At 35.4% G+C, this 21,288-nt stretch overlaps 1 protein-coding gene across 3 annotated transcripts in view; it reads left to right on the top strand.

Moving 5' to 3' along the window:
- Positions 1 to 21,288, top strand: part of LOC150107401 (uncharacterized) — a 384,774-nt gene that overhangs the window by 211,468 nt on the left and 152,018 nt on the right. For all 3 annotated transcript variants that reach the window (XM_090391269.1, XM_090391268.1, XM_090391270.1), the window contains exon 8: positions 15,110 to 15,279. In XM_090391269.1, coding sequence (XP_090247395.1) covers positions 15,110 to 15,279 — 170 coding nt within the window. The remainder of the gene's footprint in view (positions 1 to 15,109; positions 15,280 to 21,288) is intronic.

The raw sequence follows: 21,288 nt of genomic DNA, 5'->3' as shown, positions 1-21,288 counted from the left end.
TCAGAGAAATCTTGCCCCCTCATCAGTGATGGTTTGGTGGTGGTGGGGGGGATGCATCAGGAAATGTCCAAGTTGCATTTCTGTGAGAAAGGGATCAAAACTGCTGTCAAAGTGTATCAAAACACAGTGCTGGAACCTGTGGTATGGCCCATGTTTCATGGTAGGCAGTGGACTTTCCAACAAGACCCAGTCTCTGCAGACAAGGTGAGGACTACACAACAGTGGTTGGAAGCAAATGTGCCTGACCACATATCACCATCTAATTGGCCATCTGGAAGTCCCTATCTGAGTCTGTTGGACTTCAAATTGTGGTTGGAGCTTGAGAGAGTGGCCTGCAAGAAATGACACCCCCATCATTGTCAGCTTTCATTATAAAAGCAGCTTCTTATTTTTAATGATTAGTGATATCGTTTTGCAGTTATGCTATTGCTCTAATTCAAAAGAAATTGACATTTTCAAATAAGAATGATCAAGTCTACGTTTCATCTAATAGGTTCAAATCCAGTGCAAGACTATCATCCTATGCATTGGTGATCTAAAGTGACTTGAAAATTTCTGTTTAGCTGTTGGAGGTTACTGGATTATCAAATCCTTAGTTCACCCACAGTATTAATGTTCTATAGATTCACAACCTCTTTATGGAGGGAATTCATATATTTAAAACAATCAGCCAAGTATCTCTCTTAATTTACAGTCAATTTCTTGTTTTTACATGTGAGATTCCTTATTTATGAGATATCACTTACAAATATTTTTATAGATAGAGTAAGTAAAACAGTTAAATTGCTGAAATCAGTTGCATGATGCAATCTCTGGTAGTACTCATGATATTTCTTCTCCCGCCATTGCAAACCTGCTTTTTACTTTTTTCAGGTTTTGCCAGCATTGTCAAGGGAGTCTTAAGTAACATGAGAAATAAGTGTATTCTAAATTTAGTTTAAAAATGGTGAATATGAACTGTAGAGATATTTGTAGAAAAGCATCCCCAACAGTCTTTCAACTTAGTTCAGTGGGACTGAAGTTTTCAGAGAACCTCAATCAAATTCAGATATGGCCGTATTCCATATTTAGACAAAATCAGCTGAACAGTGCAGTGCTTCATGTAGGGTTATCTGAAAGAAAAAACAAAAAAGTAGTTGTACCCCCCCCCCCCCCCCACGAGTAAGGTGCATCATGCCATATAACGAGTAACATTTGTAGTTAGTATATCGGAGGAATAGAATGCTCTTCAAGTTACTGCAAAAAAAGGGAACTGATGGAGTCTGAAAGAGGTGCAGTCATAGGATGCCACGTTTGCAGACCTATCTGTTCGGCAAATTGTTGACAAATTGGGCCATCCCAGGTCAACAACCAATGATACCATACTGAGATGGGAAGCACAGAGAGTCAGTCGCAAATGCTACCCAAAGTGAACGATCCACTACACTCACCGAACATAACCATGGGTGTGACAAAGGATAATATGTAAAAACCACTATTTGTTGGCTAACACATTGATTGCAGAGTTTCAAGCAACAACTGGAACACGAATCTGTACAAAAACATTCAGAAGCAAGGTTCACCACATGGGTTTCCATGGTAAGCCTGTCATATGCAAGCCCTACGTTACCTGAACCAACATGCAGCATCATTTTCAGAGGTGCAAAGAGTGGGGAGTGGAAGCTTGGAAAGCTGTGTTATGAAAGACGTACTGAATTATGTTACATCCTCTGCTGAGCAGATGGATGTGGGTGTGGCAGATGCCTGTTGATCATCTCTTACCAGGGTGCATAATCCCAACTATGAAATTCAGAGGTGATGGTGTGGTTCTGTTTTTTCTGCATAACCCCAAGTATGAAATTCAGAGGTGGTGGTATGATGGTATGGTTCTGTTTTTTCTGGTTTGGCTAGAGAGGAGTCTGAACAAATGAACAATGTAATGCTTCCTACTTTGTGATATTTCTACAAAACTGGCCATTGTTTCAGCAAGATGATGTGCCTTGTCCATAAGTCTACTGCTGTAATCCATACAAAACAACAGTGTCAGTATAATCAGACTTCATGAAATATTACCAATAGAACTCTAGGATTCCACAGAATCATAAAAAGTTAAATTAAACCACAGAAAGTTTTTGGAATCCGTTCTGATTCCAAAATCTGTAAGTCAGCCACTCTACAAACTGTTTTTAAGCGATAATTTTGACGATCTCCAACATTGTCTATGTGGAATTTTAAAATTCATTGGAGCTTCTGTCCAGTTTTGTCTTCATCCTTCTACTATGGCACAACCCATTAGCTATCTGCATTTTTAGTATATTTTGGATGCTGAGAGAATGATGATGGACTGGCAGTCATCAGTACTTAGATGACTAAATTGTATTCTGTATTGGCATGTATTATAATGGCACAATCAGGAATCATTTGATTATACAAGACTCCTGCTGTTAAGTAACCATATTGAACGGTGTATAGTCAGCAAATTTGGAAACAAATTGTTGATAATAAAGTAGTAATGTTAATATTGTGTTGAAATATATAATATCTAGTAAATATGTATTACACTCTTTCAAGATATAGTGTACATCAAGTGAGGCACCCTAGAAATCAAGTTTCTGATTGTTCTTCTATTTTTTTTTTTTTTTTTTTCATTTTCAACTTGAATATTGTATATTATAACTTGAATATGTATATTCAACTTATAAATATATAAGTTGAATATATATTCAACTTATATATTTATTTATTAAATTACAGTGATCTCTCATGCATCCAACCTTTAATTAACTCTTTAATGAGTAAGCATGTATGCTGATTTCTGGTAAAGTACCATGTTATTTTACTTCAGTTATCTAACTTTCAGTTATCCAACCAGAAAATTGATTTTCCAACAGCAGTCAAATAATCGAGGGATTGCTGTATAACATTGATAAATATGTCATTATATGGTCAAACTGACGTGAATTTTGTCGTGGTTGCACAAGCCACAACAGCACACCAACAGACAAAAGATACTCTTCTCCTTTCTTGACATGAGTTTAATTTTTAGGAAAGTAAAACAGAACCTACTAGTCAGTGTGCGACAATAATTTGCTCTACACCTGTTGCAAACATATTTTTTGAAATTACTCCAAAATTTAATACAATTATGTATTATTCAAGTATTTGCCATTCATTTGAAACTTAAATGGTCTGCTTTTTTATATATATATATATATATATATATCAGTGGCGTCATGTGCCCTGTGCCCATTTCAGTTGGGTGTGCTGTCATGGCCTATGCACCCGCACTACAAATTCTCACCAGTTTGAACATATTATTATTATTACTATTATTACATAATACCTCCAGGGAATCCAAAGACTCATCAAGGGAGGGCATTACTCCACCACTCAAATTCACCAACTACAACAAACTGCAACTACTTTCATTTTTGCATTTTTATCAATGTATGAAAGTTTTAAGAGTGTGTAGTCCACCCGTGCTCATCTTAATTGGTCTAATGCAATTAAGTGTAGGATAACTTTGAATACTTTAATTTATCAATTAATTGTAACCAAATCTGCACAGAGTGGGGGACAATGTTTGTTTTAAGATACTGTATATTAGAAAACAATAATGAAGGAGAATGCTATATTTGGTTGGTATATTTGAATTACTCAAAAGTGTAAAATTTTCCCATTGTAAATATTAGCATAAAAGTTATAAATTTATCAAAAATTATATATATTGAAAACTTGTCTATATATAAAAACTTGCACAAAGTTCACACTTTGTGCACACAAAACAGATGAAACTCGGAAAACAAAAACAGCAACTCATGACAAATGACGGCGTTCAATTGGATTGGTTGACCCAATAACCAATCACAGCCTCTAGGTGCTATTGTCTCAGGGCTCACCCTGCCTTGCCTTCTGAGCAGTTTAAAACTACTAGAACTCTAAGAATTTGACCTGCTGCACCATCTGTATATCTTTTCAAAGGGCTCAAAGGTGTATATATTTTGAATGCACACCCGGGGCTGTTAACGAAAAGATTAACCTATTGCGTTTACTTTTAGGAATCATGTGAAGTCGGGAAACAATTAGGGGAGTCTTTAATGGGGATAAATGAAAAAATATAATATCGGTGATATTGTTATTTGGTGGATGAGCACTGCACACTTAGCACTCCTGGAATGTTCGGCCTTGATATATAGTGTGCGTGTGTGCGCACGCATATATCACTTCCACACACGAGAAGCTGCAAAGCCTATGGCAAATATCTTGTTTTGGCTGTGTTCGGGAACAAAGTAATCAATTGATGTTCCTTTTAGAGAGCTGAGGTATGTGGTGGAAGATGGCTGGGAGGAGCTGACTCAATGAGTCAGAAGTTCAACTGTAAAAGGATGCTGGACAACCACACTACACATGCTTCTATAGGTCTAGCAGAAATAAGGGGCATAATTGGCGCCATCCGTTCTGGACAACGCACATGGATTGCTGGTCTGTCGAAGAGTCTGAGAAATGGATCACCTGAATTGCATCAAGGTTCCCTATCCCAGAGGCTAGCTGAACCACCCCCAAATGTGAAAATAACATTCTAAAGTTGGGAAGATTTGTTTTTCAGCAGATTCCCAACCTATGGCAGTCAGCTGAGAAGCCCTTAGTGGCAAACTCTATCAAATTTCCTTGAAATGTCAACTGCATCATCAGACTCCTCCATGGCATGTGTCCAGAGGAAGGTGAGGCAAGCAAGGAGATCTGCTTCAGATCCTGATTGGCAAAATTCATAGCACTGGCCAGTTAACACTCCTCCAGGTGTTGGAGTTGATCATCAATGTCCTTCTCTACCACTTTAGACAAAACAAGTTGAGAACAACAGGTCAGGCAACAATGAGAGCAAGAGTAACCCAAAGGTCAAACACATCACCTTGTTTTGGAATTGGATGTATATGGGCTTGCTTCCATGCTGTAATGTGGATGTTAACTGAGTTGTTCACTCATGATGTTTGTTTGCTGTAGGCTCTTCTGTCTTTCATGTGTGAGAGTAATATATATTTATAAAAAAAAGCCATTTTTGGTATCCATCGGAAGAGATTCTTCCAATATCCTTGTGACAGAAGGTCACAGGTGGCATGTGATGCATCGTTCTGGTAAAGGAGGTAATTTTCTTGGTAATCTTTTCTGGAGTTAAAAGATTAATAATGCCTGATATGAGCCTTTCAGTAATACTATTTGGTTGCTGAAGAGGTGGAAGCACAGATGGACAAAGTGTGCCCAACAGCTGGAACTTGTATAGGCTGGAACTGTGGACAAATGGTAATGGCTATCAATTCATTATTACTAAGTGTAAAGTTATGCATGCTAAAGTGCATAACTCATACTATTCAAATCATATTGTAGGTGCTGTATATCAGTACCATCCCTGCTTACCCTGTCTATCTGTGCATTATCAGCAAACAACTGAACATCATCCTTCCCAATATCATTAATGTACAAACTGAACAATAATGGTCCAAAGACTGATCCCTGAAGTACTGGCCACTTTAAATCTGGTGGGTTAAAGAGATATATACACCACTTTTTACCCAACTTATCGAAGTCAATAGCTTAGATTCCAAATCCACATTTTCCAGTTTATGCAGCAGGTTTTCATGTGGCATCCTATCAAATGCTGCAGGCATTATGCATCCAAAGTATCAACTAATCGATCAAATATGACCTCCCTTTAGTAAAACCCATGCTATGCCTTATAGTATACTTTGGCTTCTAAACTATTTCAATTGGATGATGTGATATCCAACAGCATATTATATTAGTGGGATTATGCTTGGAGTAGCTGATGAGGCTAGAAATCTTAGAGTTATGATGCATAGAAATTCAAAGTTCAAAGGTCACATAACAAAAATTGCAAATACAACTCAGACAATAAGTGCAATGTTGAACGAATGTTGACACATGTGGATATGGAAGTCATTTTGCCTCTCTCTCTCTGAGGCCTTGATACAACCACACCTGGACTACTGTTGTACAGATTTTTTTTCTTCTGAGTGAATAAAAAAAACTGCGAAAAGGTACAAACGTGTGGAAAGGCTTATGTGTTCATTGCACATGTTGAATTGGATTTTAACGGTATTGATGAGAACACAGATCGATAAGACAATACGAATAAATAAGACGATAACTATTTATTAACTCAAAAGATAATATTTCGCTGGTATTATATCCAGCATCTTCAGAGCACACAAACAAAGTTTGTTACAATAGCGAGACAATCACAATTCGGTGTAACAGTGGGACTTGTATAAGTAATTGCAGCATGCAACACAAGACTAAAGTCCTAATAAAGCGCCATCTAAGTTAAAAAAAAAAAAAAAAGAAAAAAAAAGTAGTCCAAAGTTTTGAAAAAATAGTAGTCTTTGAAAGTTTTGAAAAATAGTAGTCCAAAGTTTTGAAAAAATAAAAATAAAAAACAAAAAATAAATAAAATAATAAATATTAATTTGGTCTTAGGATGACTATCTCCCAAATCTTTGGTAGATTTATACAGCCATACATGTTAAGTTTTGGAGTATGTTTGAAGGCTTCTGTTGATTCCAGGAACAACCTCTCTGACTTGTAGAAGTTTCTGTGCAGTACTTTTGTTTTTTTCCAATTGATCCTGTGTGCCGGGGTATCCAAAACATGGTCTGGCAGACCCGACTTGCCATAGCTAAAGTGCCGGATATATTTTTTGTGTTCACTGAGGCGGATGTCCACAGTTCTTCCTGCCTGTCCATAGTAGGTTCGATGACATGAACAGGGCACTTCATAGGCTCATGGATGTGATAAAGGAGTCTGTCCTTATGTGAACGGATGAGAGTTACCAATTTTAAGGTTTAAATACGGTTCACAATTGACGTTTATTAAGCACCCTAGCTATCAGATGTGCCTTTAATGTATGGAATGGTGATAGTTTTGTTGTAGTCTTCTGTGATAAATAGTGGGGGGATTTCTGGGTAGCATTTAGTATTTTATCTATCTTATGGGGATTATAGCCATTGGTCAGAAAGGTGTGATGCAGGTGAGAAAGTTCAGCAGTGAGAGCAAAGTCATTGGAACAGATTGCTCTAGCTCTATGGGTTAATGTTTTTAAGATACCATATTGTTGAGAAGGATGATGGTGTGATTGTTTGTGTAAATATCTCCCTGTATGTATGGGTTTTCTATAAATCGAGAATGATAAGGAACCTTCTGGAAGATGTGTGATCAGTGTGTCCAGGAAGCGGAGGCAGTCATCGACCTCTAGTTCCATTGTGAAGTGGATTTTAGGGTGCTAGCTATTTAGATGCACTAAAAATGTAGTCAATGTGTCTGGGCCCTATGGCCAAATAGCAAACACATCAACATAGCATAGCCAGAGACTAGGTTTGAGAGTGGCTGTGTCAATAACTAACTTTTCCAGATGTTCTATGTAGAAGTTGGCTGGGGGGGGGGGGGGGATCCCATAACTGTCCCATCTAATTGTTTGTATATTTTCCCTTTCCATGTAAAATAACCCGCCTGTACTGTGAATTTAAATAGCTGAAATATATTAGGGGGAAAATGTGAATTTAGTAAATTTAGGGTTTCAGTTAATGGTATATTCGTGAATAGTGAGGTGATATTAAAATTCACCATTAAGTCTGAACTTTTTAAGGTGTGGTTTTCTAAAATACTTTTTTTAGGTGGGCAGAATTTTTAACAAAAGAGGGAGAATTGTTTGTGAAAGTGGCTAGTAGTTTGGCTAAATGTTTAGCAAGTTTATATGTAGGACTGTTTATACTATCTGCAATAGGGTGTAAAGGTGTACCTTGTTTGTGAATTTTTGGAGTTCCATATATTCTGGGTGTTTTAATGAAAAGGTTTGAGTTTGTTGACTGTTTCTTTTGGCCAGGAAGTGATTTTGTTCAATAACTTGCACACCTTATTCTTTTGTGAGTTGGTGGGATCTCGATCTATAATTTGATATGTTGACCGGTCTTGGAGAAGTGCATGCATTTTGCTTCCATATTCTGTTGTATCCATTACTACAGTTGTGTTTTCTCTGTCTGATTTGGTTATTGTAATGTGGTTATTATTGCGTAGCTCTTTTAGAGCCATTATTTCTTTATGTGGGTTATTATTTTTGGGAGGCTTAGAATGGATTAGGATATTGGCCACGTCTAACCGAATATTATTGGCTACTGCTGGAGGCAGGTCATATATCCCATGTTCAACGGAAGCCATTATTTTGGTTTTTGGAACTTCTTTAGGAGTAACGGCAAAATTGTGTCCATGACTTAATGCACTCGTGGCTTCTTTAGTTAAGGTTACCGATTATAAGTTCACAATGGCGCCATCTTGATGTAATTGCAGCCGCTGCGTAGCAATGTGTTGCTACGTTGTTGGAGGATTTCAAATTTCTTCTGGTGCTGGTTTTTAACTTTGGTGAATTCTTTGTTGGCTGTAGAGTCGGAGATTCTATCCAGGATATACCATAGCTCCGGGTTCAAAATGTCAGATAGTAAGCATATCACGTTAGCACACTGATGGAAGAATTTATTTTTGAAAGTTCTCGGTGAATAGTGTATACCTGTTCCCGTAATACTTTCAAAGAGTACTATTTTTTCAAAACTTTGGACTACTGTTTTTTTTTTATTTATTTTTTATTTATTTATTTTTTAAACTTAGATGGTGCCTTATTATTGCAATTACTTGTACTAGCCACACTGTTACACTAGATTGTGGTTGTCTTGCTATTGTAACAAACTTTGTTTGTGTGCTCTGAAGATGCTGGATATAATACCAGCGAAATATTAGCTTTTAAGTTAATAAATAGTTATTTTCTTATCAATCTGTGTTCGCATCAATACTGTTAAAATCCAATTCAACAGGTACAAACATGATATCAGGATTATGGAATGTAGATAGATTGAGAATATGTTGACTGCAAACACTGGTAAATAGGTGATATCATGGAGGCCTATAAACTTCTGAAAGGGTGTTATGGGATATTTATTAGTTGATGAAATTTTTCATTATATAGAAGTTGGTGAGAAGATAAGGGAACATTCATGCAAGTTAAATTTGTGTGCTCTTAAGAAAGCAGTGAGTGAATGAAACCATCTAGAACGGATGAGTGCATCTAGCATGTATTAGTTTAAGAGAAGGTATGACTACTGGTGTGTATGTATAGCCTCCCTCTGAGCCTTGATTTCTAGTACGTCTCTAATAATAATAATGAGAGATTAGGAGAAGAATAGAAATTCAGAATCAGCTTTTAACAGAAAAAAAAATATACCAACATCAGTGGAAATAAGTAGAAGCGGAAAAAAAAAACTAGATTCAGAATGATTAAGTGCTTTATTGAGTCTTTTCTGTAAAGAATGGAAATCTGGATCATAAACAAAGAAGATATTAGAATAATTAATTGACAGTTTTGAGATGTGAATGTACAGAAGAGTTGAATATCTCATGAACCCAAAGAAGTTCTGGAGATGATGCTTACTAAAATGAAAGCAATAAAGAACACTCAGAAAAGAAAAAATATCTCATATTGGACTTTGAAGTCTTAAGAGAGAGAGAGAGAGAGAGAGAGAAGAAGAAAGAAAGAAAGAAAGAAGAGCGGAATGACTGGGGGAGGTGAAGAAAACATTAAAGCACTGTTAGAGCTGAACTACGAATAATTGAATAGCCTAAGATAGTAATATATGGAAATCTGTTATTGCCAACCTCCTGAATGAAGATGACATTTGTAGGATAGGACAGTGTGCTCTTGTGTTCTGAAACAGCATTCAGATTTCACTATTAACAATAATAGTCAAAAAGACCTTTATATTTGTGTGTTCTCTGCATGTGAAATTAATACATTTTTATTTTGGAACATGGAATTCAGCAGGTTCTTACATTATCATCATACTTTGCTCTGTTTTTAAAATTTTTCTAGAACATCTTTTTCTGAGTCATTTTATACTGTCTTGTTTAGTTTACCAACAAGAACAACATTCTCTTTGTCCTTAAAGTCAGCTATCCTCTCTAATAACTAAAAACTTAAAAATAAAAAATAAAAAAAAAACTTTCGTTTTATTGTTGTATTTATATATCTATCTTTGATTTAGTTGCCAGTGCACCAATGATGGCTTGAATTCCATGTATTATATAATGAGTAATTTTAAATAACTAAATCATTTTTTTTGGAAGTTTATTTTTCACTTGGTTAGACTATAATAAATTTAATTTAATCCTTTATCCAAGTGTAAGAAAACAAAGTTTGCTCCTGAAAATATCTTCAGGAGCAAACTTTGCTCCTGAAGATATCCAGGCAACTCCGAGCAAAGGTGGACCAAGCTCTCATCACTCCTTGTCTCAGTATCTCCCATAATGCAAAGCACATCTCCTTGCAGACATGTATACTGCTATGCATTAAGGGAAGGGCCACTACCCAGACCTGTTTAAATCTTTATTGAGGTCTCATCAGTGGGAGGCAGACCCAAACGTGGAGATACTAAGGCAGAAGCAATAGGAGAGGTCCTATTTACCTATAGAAGTTGCCAACAGGTGTACCACCTTATTATTGAATTACTCTGGATTTAGAGAAAGATGTTGGAAGTTTATTTTTCACTTGGTTAGACTATAATAAATTTAGTTTAATCCTTTATCCAAGTGTAAGCAAACAAAGTTTGCGCCTGAAAATATCTTCAGGACTCAGGTAAGGTAGTGCAACACTAGGCAACTCCGAGCAAAGGCGGACCAAGCTCTCATCACTCCTTGTATCAGTATCTCCCATAATGCAAACCACATCTCCTTGCGGACATGTATACTGCTATGTATTTCAGTCCTGAAGATATTTTCAGGTGCAAACTTTGTTTGCTTACACTTGGATAAAGGATTAAACTAAATTTATTATAGTCTAACCAAGTGAAAAATAAACTTCCAACATCTTTCTCTAAATCCCGAGTAATTCAATAATAAGGTGGTACACCTGTTGGCAACTCCTATAGGTAAATATGACCTCTCCTATTGCTTCTGCCTTAGTATCTTCACGTTTGGGTCTGCCTCCCACTGACAAGACCACAATAAAGGTTGAAACCGGTCTGGATAGTGGCCCTTCCCTTAATGCATAGTAGTATACATGTGCGCAAGGAGATGTGCTTTGCATTATGGGAGATACTTAGACAAAGAGTGATGAGAGCTTGGTCCGCCTTTGCTTGTAGTTTCCTAGTGTTGCGCTACCTTACCTCAAACGTGAGACCCAAACGTGGAGATATTAAGGCAGAAGCAATATGAGAGGGTCATATTTACCTGTAGTAGTTGCCAACAGGTGTACCACCTTATTATTGAATTATTCTGGATTTAGAGAAAGATGTTGGAAGTTTATTTTTCTTGGTTAGACTATAATAAATTTAGTTTTATCTTTTATCCGAGTGTAAGCAAACAAAGTTTGCCTCTGAAAATATCTTCAGGGCTGAGTTAAGGTAGTGCAATACCAGGCAACTCTGAGCAAAGGTGGACCAAGCTCTCATCACTCCTTGTCTCAGTATCTCCCATAATGCCAAGCTCATCTCCTTGCCGACATGTATATGCTATGTATCTCAGTCCTGAAGATATTTTCAGGTGTAAACTTTTTTTGCTTACACTTGGATAAAGGATTAAACTAAATTTATTATAGTCTATGCCAGTGATAAATAAACTTCCAACATCTTTCTCTAAATCCAGAGTAATTTAATAATAAGGTGGTATACCTGTTGGCAACTCCTGTAGATAAATATGACCTCTCCTATTGCTTCTGCCTTTGTATCTCCACGTTTGGGTCTGCCTCCCACGGACGAGACCTCAATAAAGGTTGAAACAGGTCTGGGTACTGGCCCTCCCTTAATGCATAGCAGTGTACATCTTCGCAAGGAGATGTGCTTTTCATTATGGGAGATACTGAGACAAGGAGTGATGAGAGCTTGGTCCACCTTTTCTCGGAGTTGCCTGGTGTTGCACTACCTTACCTCAGTCCTGAAGATATTTTCAGGCGCAAACTTTGTTTGCTTACACTTGGATAAAGGATTAAACTAAATTTATTAAATCATTTTTTGAATTATCATTGAATTTAAATTATGCACCTATTAAACTATGTATCTATTACTGTTTCATGGAACCAAAAAAAATGCAAGATTGCCACTAAATAAATTATCATGTCATAGCACTGAAGTTTCTCATCAGTGAAATACCGACAATTTCCCCACCCCCCCTCCTTTTTTTTAAGCTAGTAAAATTCTGTTTCACAAAACCAGCTTTGGCAGCTGAGGTAGCTACTTTACTGCTACTAGACAGACACACAAAAAAAAAACTTTGGGACAGCACACACAATTTGTTCTTCTGGATCTTTCCTCCTGTTTAGAAGAATTAAAAAAAATAAAATCACTCTATTACTTTAATGTATATAGCAAACCTCAATATAAAAAATAATTAATAATTATCATCTTTCTCCCAGATTACAATCTGATATTAAATGGATCCAAATACCCTACCTTGAAGGAACATCTGAACAAATAGCAAGGATACTTCACAAATATAATCCAGAAGTTGTCATCTTTCTGACCACTATCAAAGATATATTATCACCTCCCTGTTTGTTGTTTATTGAATACCCAGATCTTGACATCTTTGCTACTTTGGACAGATGGCCATTCTGCTACAATTAGCATCAAGGAACATTAAGACTATATAATGTTTTTGGAATTTGAAGGTTCAGGCCTTGCTTCTTGTATCATCGATGCTAGACATAGAGTTCAATGGAACAATACCAGGATGATACACTACATTAGGTTAAAATTTGGTCGTTTATTTTTTGAATCATTTGTAGCCCTATGCTACCATCCTTAATTGAAAGGCTGTATGCCCACCTAAGTTTTGGGAAGTAATTGCTGTTAATTGTTTGTAATTTTTTAAAATTAATTATGCATCTATAATCACTTTTGAACTCTAACAGTGTTTCATCCTGCTTGTACAACTGCAGCTGCAACGTCATATTATATGCATGTTGTATGACTTTGTTGTATAATGAAACCTGTGGAGCATTCATGACTAAACATACTCAGATAACGTCAAGACCATATCCGCCTTATCAAACTGCAGAAATCTGGCCTCACACAACACAGAATTGAGAACCCAAACCATAGGATCCATTGGAAAAAGAGCAAACTTCTACATAGATCTTTATATAAACATAAATTTTTATATAAAGAAAGTGCTGCAGTCCTACATCACAATCCCTATTTGAACTGTAATGATGTTCCTAAATCCCAGGAAATTGTAATCCTGAATTGTGTAAAATAATTTTATATATCATCATCAAATTCCTGACATTTACCCTCAAGTGGTTTACAGGATATGATAGTACTACATGAAAAATTTACATCATTACTAACTTCCTATCTACAATTTTCCTCCAAATCAATCTATTACCAGAAAAGCTTTAACATTGTCAGATCTTATATTTCTATCTTCTAAGGCACTTTTACCATATCAGTCCACCTATATCTTGGTCTTTCACTGGGTCTTTTTCCTGCCAATCTGGCAGAGAATATTTGTTTGACTAATCTTTCCTCTCTCATTCTGTTTAAGTGCTAACACATTCCTGGATATTAACAATGTCAAGTTCTTTCCTAATATCCTCGTTTTCTAATATGATATTGCCATTGATGCCATCTGTTCATGCCCTAATCTTTCTCAGGACTCTCATATCTGCGGTCTCTAGTCTTTGGTCAAGTGTTTTACTTCTGACCCAGCTCTCAGATCCATAAGTTAAAATTGGCTTGAATACTGTCTTGTTTACAGCTAATTTAGTGTTTTCACTAATTTCTCTCTTATTCCATATAAATTTATTCAGTTGACTTCCTACCATACCGGCTTTATTGATTCTGTTGTCTATTTCCATATTTAATTTACCATCTTCACTAAAAATCGTGCCTAAGTAGCTGAAATGTCTTACTTGTTCTGTAGGTTCTCCATTCACAATGCAGTTGATATTTTCAATGTTTCTGCGTATTTTCATTGTCTTTGTCTTGTTATTGCTGACCTTCATACCATATCTATTGTAACAGTTATTCAATTTTGTCAGGGAATCTTGCAGACTTGTAGCAGATTTATTTAGAAGTAGAACATCATCCCCATAAAGCAAAGAGCTGATATTGACATCTCCAATTTTGATATCAGATTTAATACCACTTTTCTTCATAATGTGATCCATGTAGATAATGAATAACAGATGAGATAATGTACATCCTTGTCTGACACCAGATTTAACATTAAACCATCTTCCTGTACTTCCGTGAATTCAGACTGCTGACTTACAACTCAAATAAAGACTAAGTGCTTGATATAATGCCCCACTGACACCCTGTCATATGCTTTTTCCAGATCTACAAAACTTAAATACTCAAAACTCTGTTAAATTCCCATGATTTCTCAACTATTTGTCGCAAAGTGAAAATCAGATCCTCACAGTCTCTATTTGGCCTGAATCCAGCTTGTTCTTCACCAAACTTCTCTTCCACAATTCTTCTCAACTGTTTCTCAAATATGTTATCTCATTTTAATGTTTTTTTTTTCTCTCTCCATATATATTTTAATCTATAACGTGCTACTGCACGCTTAGAGGGATTCCATTATAAGCATGTTCCTTAACCGTATGTGATCCCTGGTATTGTTTGAATTAACTGTATTAATGATGTCCTGATACTTAGGAAAAAATATTTACTTATTTTTACTTATTTACAAAAAATCTTATTACTGTGGTTATGTGTGTGTTTAATCATAGTGTTGTACGACTTGTTCTTGTATTCCTAATTCATAAAACATTGTATCCAATTCTTCTGCCTTTTTCCTGAATGAAGCTCAAGGCATATTGAGTGAAATGTGTAGGAGTAATAAATTCTGTTTAGTTTTCTCTCACATGTGTGAAGCTGTAATTTAAACCCACTATACTACTTTACTGCATACTTGAAAGACTGAACAAGAATGTTGTTCTTTCTTGATCTGAATATTTGTCCAACAGAGTTTCATCTTAAATTTGCTATTTATTCTAAAACTTGATATATTAATAAACTTGTTATTGCATCAAGGTTTTCATATATGTAAAAAAAAATTCTTTAAATTTCAGGGTCGAATTAAAATCACGAGAACTATCTTGTACTTCAAGATCAATGGTTTATTCACATTTAGCTTCTCATTTGCCTTGCACAAAAGAAACACTTTTAAAACGAGCTAAAAAACTCAGACTTGATCAGGAAGGCGGAAAACTAAGAGAGCCAATGCAGCGATTAAAAGATGGTAAATCTTCCTTTTTCTAAAGAATACTAAAATTTGTACTTGGCATGTTTTTTAGTTTAAGCTTAGAGTACATTTCCTTCCTTAAAATTTGGGGATCGGTTTTCTCTACCTATTTTTTTTTTTTTATTTGAAACTATATTTTTTATTATTAATTTGTGATTTGTGTGTTCAGTATGATTTTTTTATGTGCGAATTGATTTAGAAAAATGCATTTCATTATCATTGATATTTTGAACTTTGTTGCAAACAATTTGCTAAAAATTATAAGACAGGCTTCTTATTAGACGTAACAATTTTGTGATACAAAATTTCGCACCTGCACTCAAAAAAATGAGGAATCACCTTGATTGCACACTATAGTGTGCAACCAAGGTTTACATGAAAGAAAGGACTGTCAGAAACAATTACTAAATGTATGCAGTATGTAATATATCTTTAATTACATCCACCGTTCTATCTCATGTGGGAAGGTCTGATACTCCTCCCCCCCCCCCCCCCCCCAAAATGATCTAAAGAGAAAATTGCATGTAAGTGTACTTCCTCTAAAAATCTATAAGAGAATATTATATCTAAACCATATTGGGTCATATATAACACCTTGTCTGTTTGAGAAACAGAATATGATTAAAACCACTTCTTTAGAAGGTGTAAAAGATAAAAATATTTCTTTAATCTTAAATTCATAATGAAGTTCTCTATGGCTTTCAGCTAACAGATAAAAGATGTTCAAAATTTTCCCACTGAAGTCCTTCATAGCCTCTTTGCCATCTTGTCTCTTCATTATTTACTTTGAGTGCATTTTCACACACACAGATGCGTATAGAATAAGTTTTGTAGATATTGTTTTGAACTGATTCCAACATGCCATGCACATTGCCCAAAGCCACCTAGATCCATAATTTGTGTAAAAATTCAGCACTGATTCTTAAACAATAAAAATGGAAAGTAGGATTGAATTAAATGACCACATTCTCAAAGAGTAACAAGCCTTTGAATACTGTCATGTACGTGCCTATATAGCAGGGGTGGCCACAACGTGTCTCGCAAGCTGCATGCTGCTCATGTCCACACGTCACGTGGCTCTTCATGATCTACCAGGGAAAAAATAAACAAAAAGAGGAACAAAATTAAAAAGCGACAGAGAGAGAGAGAAACAGGGTTAATAAAAATTACTGCAATACAAAAAGTTTAATTTGAAACACATTAAATGGAGTTTAGTTTGAACAGTTAGAATAATTTTAAAGTCAAAACACAAATATTTTAGTTACTTATTTACTAGTAGAGGCCTTCCTTATATCCGTTTTCTTAGTAAGCTTCTTAAAATTAGGTGTGTAATTAGTCAAAGCAGTTCTTCCAAAGCTCGTCACAACCTCGCCATGTGCTCACTCACTCTCCTACCATCTCATCAGTCAAAGGTTGCGGTTCTTTTAAGTCTTACCGGAATTATTTTGGCTCCAAAAGGACAGACACGTAGTTGGCCACCCCTGCTATATAGATACTCACATTGTGAAAAGGAAACAGAGCTCTTCACTTTCATAAAACCTAACTAATGTTTGTACATTCTAATTTACCACAAATGACAAAATTGGTCTTTCTTAATCCAAGTGAGGCCATATATATACACATGATTCTCAGACATGAAACATCACTACTTCATTGCACAGTTAATGTAATCAGTAGCTTTGGGACAGTATATCTTTGATCAGTATTAGAATATACCTGGAAAGAACACATAACCAGTATTGTCTTTCTTGAAGAAATCCAGGAAGGGCCTCTAATGAATCAATTCAGATGTCAACTGAGAGTTAGAACACCAATTTTAGATGGGTACCTTCCCCTACATTCAGAACAAGTTGGATAATCACTTTGACTCTCTATGGACCAACAAATGATAGACGAAGAGAAGACCACAAAAGCAATTTTGGCAGTACATAATCAAAGGGTGTTTTTTTGTTTATTTAGATAACTCATAAACCAGTTGATGTTATACTTCTAAATAAATCCGCTACAAGTCTGCAAGATTCTCTGACTAAATTGAATAGCTGTTGTAATAGATATGGTATGAAGGTCAGCAATAAAAAGACAAAGACAATGAAAATAGGCAGAATCATTGAAAATGTCAACTGTGTTGTGAATGGAGAACCTGTGGAACAAGTAAAACATTTCAGCTACCTAGGCATGATTTTTAGTGAAGATGGTAAATTAATATAGAAATAGACAACAGAATCAGCAAAGCTGGTATGGTAGGAAGTCAATTGAATAAATTCATATGGAATAAGAGAGAAATTAGTCAGAACACTAAATTAGCTATATACAAGACAGTGTTCAAACCAGTTTTAACTTTTGGATCTGAGAGCTGGGTCAGAAGTAAAACACTTGACCAAAGACTAGAGACGGCAGATATGAGAGTCCTGAGAAAGATTATAGGCATGAACAGATGGCATCAATGGCAATATCGTATTAAAAACGAGGATATTAGGAAAGAACTTGACATTGTCAACATCCAGGAATGTGTTAGAAGAGCTAATCTGAGGTGGTATGGTCACTTAAACAGAATGGACGAGGAAAGATTAGCAAAACAAGTGTTTTCTGCCAGGTTGGCAAAAATACGACCCAGAGGAAGACCAAGATATAGGTGGATTGATACGGTACAAAGTGCTTAGACGATAGAAATATAAGATCTGATAATGTTGGAGTCTTGACAAGTAACAGACTGATTTGGAGGAAAATTATAGATAGGAAATTAGTAATGATGTAATTTTTTTCATGTACTATCATAGTACTATCATATCCTGTATACCCCCTTGAGGGTACGTGGCAGGAATTTGATGATGATGATGATAAACCAGTTGGAACACAATAGAATAATTTGTCTCACTTTCATTTAACAGACTATTTCTATTAGTTGCTATATCCATATTTCTTTAAATATTTTCCCTATTCTTACCTATAAGCTATGAATAAGCAAACTATGATGATGATCATGTTATTTTGTTTTTATGCAGAAGCAGTTATCTGATTAATATTTGCTAATTGGAGTTATTGACTCTCTTTAAATACTAGATCTATTTTTAGAAAATTTTCTCAAAAGTTAATGCAAGAGCTGAGGGCAAGCCAAAAGCCCTCTTCTGAAACCAAGTTCTAAAAATTAATATTAACCTACTTTTTTCACATCTACCTTAGTCATAAGTTAATTGATATAATATTGCAAAGTGATTTTGTAATAGATAAGGGAGAAAAAAAAATCTCTTAGCATGCAGAGTGCCTGGTTCTCTTTATCTTTTACTACAAAGTCTATCTGCACTCATCAGTTATTTTTATCTCCTTGATTTCATGCATATCAGATTAGGGATCTCCACACATTTTTATGAGTGAGTTGGATCTTTGTAGATATATACATGCAATTATATTTCTCATTCATATATATCTAGGCTTTAACTTTCAGACCAATCCATATGGATTTAAGCCGTACCTAGACCATAATTTTGGAGATCTATGCTTTACATTTTTTAAGCGCAGCATAATATAAATGACATTTCTTTTTCATTGATGATATGCAGGAAGAAAGGAAGGTACCTCTAGAACATGAATTATTGAAGATCTATAAAAGAAGACACTGACGTATTTTGTCATATTCATAATTTTTACATATTTTATTATTTTATTACATTTTTACATATTAAAATTAAGCTATGTTTATAATCAAAAGCATTAAGCTTAATGAGACCACTACAGTGATGAGAAATGAAATTTCAGAAATTAAGTAAAAATGATTTTTTTTGAATTTCACTTGTAATACCAAATTCATTTATTGGTGATTGTACTGGATTCAGATACTGATATAAATAGAGAAGAAAAAAAAAAAAAAAAATATATATATATATATATATATATATATATATATATATATTAGGATAACCAAGCAATTTTATATGCTTGGTTATTTTAACTCCTAATCCCAAGTATGCAAACAATTAAGTTTGCGCCTGAAACAAAGTTCAAGTCTAAACTTGAACTTTGATTAAGTTTGCGCCTGAAACAAAGTTCAAGTCTAAACTTGAACTTTGTTTCAGGCGCAAACTTAATTGTTTGCATACTTGGGATTAGGAGTTAAAATTACCAAGCATATAAAATTGCTTGGTTATCCTAATATACAATATACCCAAGTTAAAAATTTATTCTCATATATATATATATATATATATATATATATATATATATATATATATATTAATGCTAATAATACAGTAACTGTGTTCTTTTGGCTAAACCAGACTTTTTTTTTTTTTTTTTGACCTTTTTTAGTAAAAATGTAACAGGTTTCAGTTTCTTGTAAACTATACTAACCTTTTGGTACGTGCAGTACACACATGCTAAAATATTATATTAGTTTCTCTCTCTCTCTCCATCTCAAAAGAATTTTTGAGATATTTACACTCAGATGCAAAGTTATAGCGTCTTACCATTGTGTTATTGTGTCATTGTTATTACTATAGAAACGTCATATCTCTTGTAGATGTAACTTATAGAGAGAAATTTCATTTAATATGCGAGAAGGTACCCATGAAGCGAGTGAGCGTGAGAAAGATTAAGTGGGGAATCTAGTCTCTCAAGCAAAAATATTGAATAGGGTAATCCATTCAGAAAGTGAAGGTGAGTGGTGGCTGAAAGGGATGATGCAATTTCTATATACTAATGCCAGAAGTATCAGGAACAAAAAGGAGGAGTTTCTGTCATTGGTTAGGGCAACTGCACCAAACGTTATAGGCATTAGTGAGATGTGGCTAACAGCAGATGATGTAGTTACAGGGATACAATGTGAACGGTTTAGTATTTTCAGGAAAAATAGAGAAGATAGGAAATGGGAGAGGGGAGGGGTACTACTGATGATAGCAGGTGAATTGCAGCCAAAAAGAATAGGAAATGGACAGGAGGGTGGCTGTTCGTTTGAAGCAGTCTGGTATGAGATTAAGGCAAGTGAGACAAAATATACAGTTAGTTGTTGCTATAGGCTAGGGAGTTCCACAGATGATCTGGAACACATGCATTGCCAAATTAGTATAGGTTGATGCTGCAAGTTTATTTTTCACTTGGTTAGACTATGATAAATTTAGTTTAATCCTTTATCCAAGTGTGAGCAAACAAAGTTTGCACCTGAAAATATTTTCAGGACTGAATATGGTGTTGTAAGGTGTAGTAAGGTGTTTACTACACCTTACCCCGGTGTAGTACTACCTTACTGGGGTAAGGTAGTACTACACCGGGCAACTCGTAGCAAAGGTGGACCAAGCTAACATCACTCCTATCCCAGTATCTCCCATAATGCAAAACACATCTCCTCGTGGATATGTATAATGTTATGCATTAAGGCAGGGGTTCTCAACCTTTTCCAGTGGCTTACCACTATATTTAATTCAAGATATTAGATGTACCAGTAAGTCAGTGGCTCACATACCACTAGTGGTACGCGTACCATAGGTTGAGAATCCCTGCATTAAGGGATTGGCCACTACCCAGACTAGTTTCGACCTTTATTGAGGTCTCTTCAGTGGGAGCCGGGCCCTGGCTCCCACTAAAGAGACCTCAATCCCTTAATGCATATCCAATCCCTTAATGCATAACATTATACATATCCGCAAGGAGATGTGTTTTGCATTATGGGAGATACTGGGATAGGAGTGATGTTAGCTTGGTCCACCTTTGCTACAAGTTGCCCAGTGTTGTACTACCTTACTGGGGTAAGGTAGTACAACACCTACCTTACCCCAGTAAGGTAGTACAACACCATATTCAGTCCTGAAGATATTTTCAGGCACAAACTTTGTTTGCTCACACTTGGGTAAAGGATTAAACTAAATTTATTATAGTATAGGTTGAGTGATTATTATGGGGAACTTCAACAATGGAGATATAGACTGGAAGGAAGAAAGATCATATGGCAGGAAGGAAATAGAATTTATACACCTATTAAGAGATAATTACTTAAGGCAGCATGTGATGGAGTTGACT

Source organism: Typopeltis vanoorti, chromosome 4 (assembly GCF_054136105.1).
Source record: "Typopeltis vanoorti isolate ZY-2024b chromosome 4, IOZ_Tvanoo_1.0, whole genome shotgun sequence".
NCBI lineage: Eukaryota > Metazoa > Arthropoda > Arachnida > Uropygi > Thelyphonidae > Typopeltis > Typopeltis vanoorti.
The sequence above is the reverse complement of the archived record's forward strand: the minus strand, read 5'-3'. Positions and strand labels throughout refer to the sequence as shown.